The sequence below is a fragment of the Mytilus californianus genome, unplaced genomic scaffold (assembly GCF_021869535.1).
Source record: "Mytilus californianus isolate M0D057914Y unplaced genomic scaffold, xbMytCali1.0.p SCAF_14, whole genome shotgun sequence".
Lineage (NCBI taxonomy): Eukaryota > Metazoa > Mollusca > Bivalvia > Mytilida > Mytilidae > Mytilus > Mytilus californianus.
This window is the reverse complement of record NW_026262626.1, coordinates 24,345,078-24,352,555: the sequence shown is the minus strand read 5'-3', so window position 1 is coordinate 24,352,555 and position 7,478 is coordinate 24,345,078. Positions and strand designations below refer to the sequence as shown.

Below are 7,478 nucleotides of genomic sequence, written 5' to 3'. Positions count from 1 at the left end.
CGAAATATTAAGCAAGATATGTTCTTCCAAAACCATTTTGCATAATTGCTGCTAACTATAAGTAGTTGATAAGTTATTTCATATAAACTGAAAAAAAAATATGTTTAGGACCACCAACATTTTCAAGCAGAGTGATCAATTATTGTAGTGTTGTATATTGGTGTTTCGGTTTATTTTTCGTAAGATTGAAAATAGATGTAAAAATTCATTAATTTGCATTATATGATATTAGATTGATTCTAGAAAAATACTTAAAAAAATCAGGTTTGTTTAACATTCTATGGCATGGCTCAGCAAAGTCATACGACCATCCAAATCATCTACGGCTATGTAAGGAAATATTTCAGAATAGCTGAAACTGTTACATTCTTTGAAAAATCTATCATAATTCTTGAATTCATGTCAACCTTTCCATGCTATCAATAAATGGACTTCGATAAAATTTATAACATGATTACTGAATTTCAAAATCTAGCAAAGCATCTAATTGAGAATGAAATCGGGGAATGTATCAATATGACAACAACCCAACCAAAGAGCAGAAAACAGCCCTAGGCCACCAACACAGAAAGAACATTCTACAACCGCAGGCGGGCGTCAGCTGACTCCCGAAAAAAATGTGTACTAGTTCAGGGAAAATGAACACACGAAACATATAAATAAACCAAAATTAAAAGAAAACACACAAGACTAACAAAGGCCAGATGTTACTGAAAGTCGCCAACATGTGGCGAGATTAAACATGTTTTATGAAATCTCAACCCTCCGCATATACTTCTAGCCAATGTAGAATAAACAAATAAACAGCAATACGCACAGTAAAACTCAGTTTAAAAGAAGTTAGAGTCCGATGTTAAAATAGGTAAAAGAAAAACCTAGGCAAATTGATAATGATCAACATAAGTTAATAAAGGACAATTAGCAGTTACTGACATGCCAGCTCCAGACCTCAATTAACCTTAATGAAAGGTTATGTATTCATCGTTTGAAAATCAAGCACAATCCCTCCCGCTATGGGTTTAATATCGTACCATTACAAAATTTACGAAAAGAACATAACCCGTATCATGTCCACAATTTGTTGTAGAAAAAATGTGTTTATTTCCAATGCGTAGACCCTATGGGCGCATTAATGTTAATTCCACAAAATGCCATCTGTAATGGCCTGACAGTATCGAAATTGTTATACACATGTAAGTTTTTTGAAAATTTGAGAAATCGAAAATTAATGGAAAAAGTCGTATATGACTTTGTTTATATGTTTGTCATGTTTGTAGACTAACCAAAAGTGATTTGTATTCTCAAAGTACACTTTACACCCATATAAGATCTTATCAGTATTTATCCTGCTTTAATACTGCTTATATTTTTTGCACCACTATATATGCTTGTTTGCCTTATCAAGTTTAAACTTACGTGTAGGACAAGCTATATTGTATTTGTAATTGTCGAAGTCAAAAATCTTTATTTCTTTGGACATATTAAACCTAAAAAGACATATTAATAAGGTTACTTGCTAAATTTGTTGAAAAAAAATAAGAAACTTGACTTTAAGTTCTATATATTTTTTATTTACGTCCACTCAAACTTCGATTAATAGAGGGCGGCAGATTATCTATTTCGGACTTTGGTGTCTCAAACTCTCAAATTCTTAAACTCAAGCGCACTGGGTATTTTTTCACTCTCGTGAATTGCGGACTGATATTATTATTATATGTTTACATATATAGGCTTCAGCTACTTATACATTTTCACAGTTATGATGTATTACTTTAAGATGGCACTTATAAGAGGTGATGTGGTATAGTTGCCACATGTAATATCTAATTAATTTAAAATGACATATATATAAACAACTTTTGTTCTCCATACGGCCTTTTACAATGAGCATAATCAATGCCTACCTTATACGTAAAGGCAGTCACAGAGTACCCCGACATGGCATACAAACGTTCGTTGTTGCTCTTTGTAGAAGGCCTACGGTGGCCTATAGTTTTAAATTTCTGTATCATTTGGTCTATTGTTGAGAGTTGTCCCAAAGACAATCATACCACATTCTTCTTTTATATAGATTTATAACATTACATTTAACGAGAAAAAAATTTGACAGACACGAACCAATGACAACAACTGTATAACAGGCTTCTGGTTTGGGATAAACACGTGACGAATCTAGCAGAGGTTATCTAATTTCATGTATTTGTAAGCGTTCGACTTTCCCCAGTATGTCAAATATGTAAATTACAATATTAGAACAAAAAGTAAACATACTTCTTCATTTTTCTCTTTCGGCTAGTTTGTTTGTCTAAATTGCTATGCATACCTACCGAATTACTTGCAATTTGTAGACACTATTTTACTCGATATACTTCGAGGGTGTTTATCGTTTGTTTTGTTTCAGTATTTTGTAGTGAAATAAACTCATCATAGATACCAAGATTGAAATTTTGCACGCCAGACATACATTTCGTCTTCAAATGACTCATCAGTGTCGTGACGTGACGTTCGAATCAAAAAAAAAATTTAAAAGCCAAATAAAGTACAAAGTTGAAGAGCATCGAGGACTCAAATTGCCGGTCATGTTATGGCAACCTTGTAGATCATATGTTGATATAGTGTTCTTAAAAGACAATGTCTATACATGATGGAAGTTATTTTATTCAATACTTCGTATTACATTTTCCATATGGTGGTTATTCAAAGTGGAAGGAAAGATAATCAAGAAGAACGCTAATATTTTAACTATTTTTGACTGTTTATAACCAGTAATCCTTAATTCCGACCACCCTATAACTATTATAGATAGGTTTACTTATAAAATATGAATACCAATGATACAGAAGGACTTGTTCATTTGAGCATAATGACGACATGTATGTATTTCTATGTTTTTGAAATGCCATGTAGTCTAACTTGTGAACTGAAGTAGACATATCGAATATTGAATAAGCATAAATAGACGACACCTGAAAATTGATATGATTTAAGGATTGAATAAAATTGAACTTACGTATTTCCACGTGACTGGCTTGGTGTTATGTTTATTTCTTCATAGTATTTAAAATCTGCGAAAAAGAATTTCGTTACGTCAACAAAGTCATCTTTACAAAATCGCAGAAATTATCTTAAGGGTAATTTCAGATCTACCTTTTGGTAGCTAGCTTGTAAACAGAAACCCTCTATTAGGGCAATACTGACAAAAATGCCAGATCTAGAATGTCGAATCACTTAAAAGATATTAAAAGCTCCATATGATTTTTATTATCGATTTTGCTTAATAATTGTTGAAACTTCAAAACGGGAAGAGTGTATTTATCTCTTTGATGGTAAAATTGAAATATCAACAAAACCCCTTCATAAGATGTATTTTTTTATTTCATGGTATGAGGCAGTCGTAATTGTTTTTAGATAAGAACTCGTTACTTAAAGTTCAATTGGATAAATACAATCAACATAATCATACGCTGTGAATTATTCAGAATTGATTATCAAAAAGACACCGATAAACTATCGAACACTTTATTTACCAAATTATGTTTATTAATGAGTTATCTTTGCACGATTGATTATATTTAAGATTTCATGAAAATAGCAATATCATCTCGTTGAATAAACAGAATTAAACACATGGTCAACATGAAAAAAACTATGCCAAAATGCATATTTTCTCATTCTTTTCTCAAATGAAATTCATAGCTCCACACAAGTCACGGAAAGGCTTTTGTAAAAATGAAAGGAAGCAAGTCTTGGCCAATGATATCTTTGACGTTTTTCTATGAAGTGAACGTGTAATATACCTTTTTTTAAATATTGCAATGTATCGATTAAAAAAATTTTTAAAATGAAATATGCACATGGTAATATTTTGAAAATAAGTTAAAATCTAAGAAAGAAGCCCCATCATTGCCACATATGGAAACAATCCAAAATATCCTGTTTACCTTCCATAATTGAGATTTCTATTGCTTTGCAGTATTTTACACTTTTGAAATTAATAAATTTCGAAAACAAACGTTTTATTTTACCTATCGAGCCAATTGTGTTTTTCTTTGGATTAGTGCCCATATGACAAGAGCAATCTTCATTTGAGGGATTACAGTAGTTATGGTTTTTAGGCTCCTTCACATATGTATATCCTCTATCGGTATTACACTTGCATGTTCTGTCGGATTTTGTGGTGCCGTTGTCATACGTCGATTGGCCTTCACTGTTGCAAACAGATTTCAGAAACGTGCAATCGCTGCTCCCAATCGTATCAAAAATAAAAGGCTGATATCGAGTAACATTGCATGATGCCCTATTCAAGTTTGGCTGATAAACGTATTTATATCCTACAAATAATACTTAATTAGTGATCAGTATACATGACTCTATGATTGAAAATTGGAAAATATCATTTGAATTTATCTGTCATTATAAAAATCGGGTATATTAAATTTAACTTATCCCAGAGATAATGAATACGCGTAATAGTAACGAATGACTGCTATATTTTGAACCAAAAACTATTTTCTTTAATCTTTGATAAGAATGCTGTTATCTGAAAACAGAAGATTGTATTTGTTAACTATTCTTTATAGAGTGTTTCAAAAGAGGGGTGAAAGAAACGAGTCCGTTGTAGATGAAAAACACTGAATATAAAGGTTTCTACTGAAAGTTTAACAATGTTCAAATATAGATAAGTTTTAAATGACATACCAGGAGCTAGAATTCTAGGTCTATAACATTTATCTTTGTATACATTTACTCGAAAAGTCACGTCATATAAGCATATATAGGAACTTGGAGACTTGCACATCGATTTGGCCCGGAACCACCAGTGTGCCTTCGTTGGACAAGAGAATTCGAATGCTCCATTCAAGGACAATACCTATAAAAAAATAAATTAAAATATATTAATAGTTTAATCTAGATTATAATGATGAAACCTAATGCCGATATAATGTAGAGCAAAATCGAGAGACGGAACAAGAAGTGTGAGGGAGATTTATTCTATAATTTGAATTGATTCAGATAACTTTATAACATAAAAATTAAAAACACAACCCAATTTCGTATATTCATGGCTGTACCAAAGGACTGTTTATTCCCTTTGGGGACAAACAATACATCAACAAAGGTGTCGATCATTTGGTACTATTAACATCAACAAACGTATCGATCTTTTGGTAGTATTAACATCAACAAACGTATCGATCTTTTGGTATTATAAGCATCATCAAACGTATCGATCTTTAAGTAGTATTAACATCAACAAACTTATGGATCAATTGGTAGTATTAACATCAACGATACCATTTTACTGCACCAGATGTGCATTGCGACATATGACATATAGTTCTCTTCAGCGATACTCGATATATCGATCCAAGTAATAGTTATAACATTAACGGTACCAATTTTACTGCACCAGTGTGTAGTATATATAGTATTTGTAAGAACACAGCGTAATGTTAAAATAATTTTACATGTAAGCAATTGCCCATTCAAATTAGGAATATCTAAAAAATGTAATTTTTCTGATGTTTAGAAACATGCATATGTTTGAAATCTGTACCTGATAAATCTTCCCCATGGTACTATGAAATTATTTATATATCGTTTATGAGAGCAGATCCCTTTTTTGTTGTTAAACATCTTATAATTACACAAATTTTAAGTACTAAATTGTAACTACACGAGCTATGAGGTCATTTTTTCTTCTAGCATAAACCTGCATTTGGCATCTGTGAAATTTTGACCTAGACCTCATTTTGAATTGAGAAAGCTGAAAACTCATAGAATAAGCGAATGCAATGTACAAATCGAAAAAGAAACATAATATCTTTAAGTACCAAACAATTCTGTAAGGTCCAAATATTTCGAAATATTGAGATTTAGAATTGGAAAACACAAACTCAAATTTAAGGATCAAATCTTAAGTATTCATACCTGAACGAAAACAAGGAAGATAAATATGACATTCATTACTGAAGAATTCTTCTTTTCATTTTCTAAAAAGATTAGAAATAAAGAGAATATTATACAACTAGCTGAACATTCAATTCATTTGGGTAATGTCATTACCTTTTAACGGAATATATTTATATTATCACTCGTGTTGGTCTGGTAATTATTAAGAAATACAATTGTTTGTCTATACATATTACCAGACCAGGTGTGCTCGCTATCAAAATTTCGTATTGTCTTGACCAGATTCAATAAATACGTCGAAGTGTTAATGATTGGAATATATTGAGATTTAAACTCCTTTGTCTAACATTGAGGATTACACAGGTTGTTGAGCAGTAACACATCGCACGATCCCCGCGCAGGCGAATGTGAAAGATCTTTCTATAATTGAATGTCCAATTTAAACTGCTAAAAGTGCAAATAATAGAGGTATTGTAAAAAAAATACAAAAATACCATGCATGCAAATTTTAAAAAAAATATATAAATCTAGCTATGTTGTTGAATATAAAATAACTTAAAAGCAGCATTAATAAAATGAAGTCGTTCCCGTCTTTCCTCTTTCTCTCCTAGGTTTTCTTTGAAACCTTAATAATATCTCTCTATTCCATTATTTCTGTTATTTATCATACATGTTAAGCAGGATCTGCTTACCTTTCTGGAGCACCTGAGATCAACCCCAGTTTATGGTGGGGTTCGTGTTGGTAAGTCTTTTTTTTTTTCTATGTTGTATTATGTGTACTATTGTTTGTTTGTTTTTTCTATTTTTTAATGGCATTTTCAGTTTATTATCGATTTATGAGTTTGACTGTCCCTCTGGTATCTTTCGCCCCTCTTTTAAAATAATACTCATAGTTAAATAACTGTTGAAACTAATGTCTATGGTTATTTTGTTTGTACATCTATGCCTTTTGTATCTTGATCATCTTTCTATAATACAAATTTCAGAAGATTATTTCTAATTATGTAATAATAATATTCATTGCCTGCACAGGCCTTCTTGTATATCTTTATTCTTGCCAACTAGACCAAGTTATGTTAACAGGATGCAAAGAATATATATTAGATTTCTGATGTAGAAACTTGAACGTACCTCTTTGAACTGCAAATACACTTTACATATCATGTATTTGATATACTTGCAAACCTTCTCCTATATGATGTCATTTTGTTAAAGATATATAAATGAATGATAAAGATTTGCAGGTCGTTTGCAAGGAGAAGAAATCAATATTTTTAAATCTCATTCATTACAATATCTATGCATGTCTTAATTCATTTGAACAGGTAAACATTTGATAAGAAATACTTTTCAATTCTATTTTTAGCCAAGTCTAATACAAAATGTCTGTAGCAAAAATTACGATTACAAAAAGGATTTTGTCAAAAGTGTTCCTTTGGTGATTTTGAAATCATATAATTTAATAGTTCTTGATAGGTAGCTAGATAGTTTGAAAGCAGTATACAGGCAATAAAATAGATGTGAACTTCAGTTGGCCCCTAATACAAAAATTTGGACTAGTTCAG

The 7,478-nt window shown here is 31.2% G+C and overlaps 1 protein-coding gene across 1 annotated transcript; it reads right to left on the bottom strand.

Annotated features, from left to right (window-relative positions):
• Nucleotides 1–1,378: 1,378 nt before the first annotated feature.
• Nucleotides 1,379–4,864, bottom strand: LOC127724933 (uncharacterized). Its single transcript, XM_052231935.1, has 4 exons — nt 4,699–4,864; nt 4,026–4,331; nt 3,011–3,065; nt 1,379–1,487 (listed from the first exon to the last, which is right to left on the bottom strand). Exons 1-4 carry the CDS (start codon nt 4,796–4,798, stop codon nt 1,379–1,381), a joined length of 570 nt encoding a protein of 189 aa, XP_052087895.1. The 5' UTR covers nt 4,799–4,864.
• Between the last annotated feature and the right edge of the window lie 2,614 nt (nt 4,865–7,478).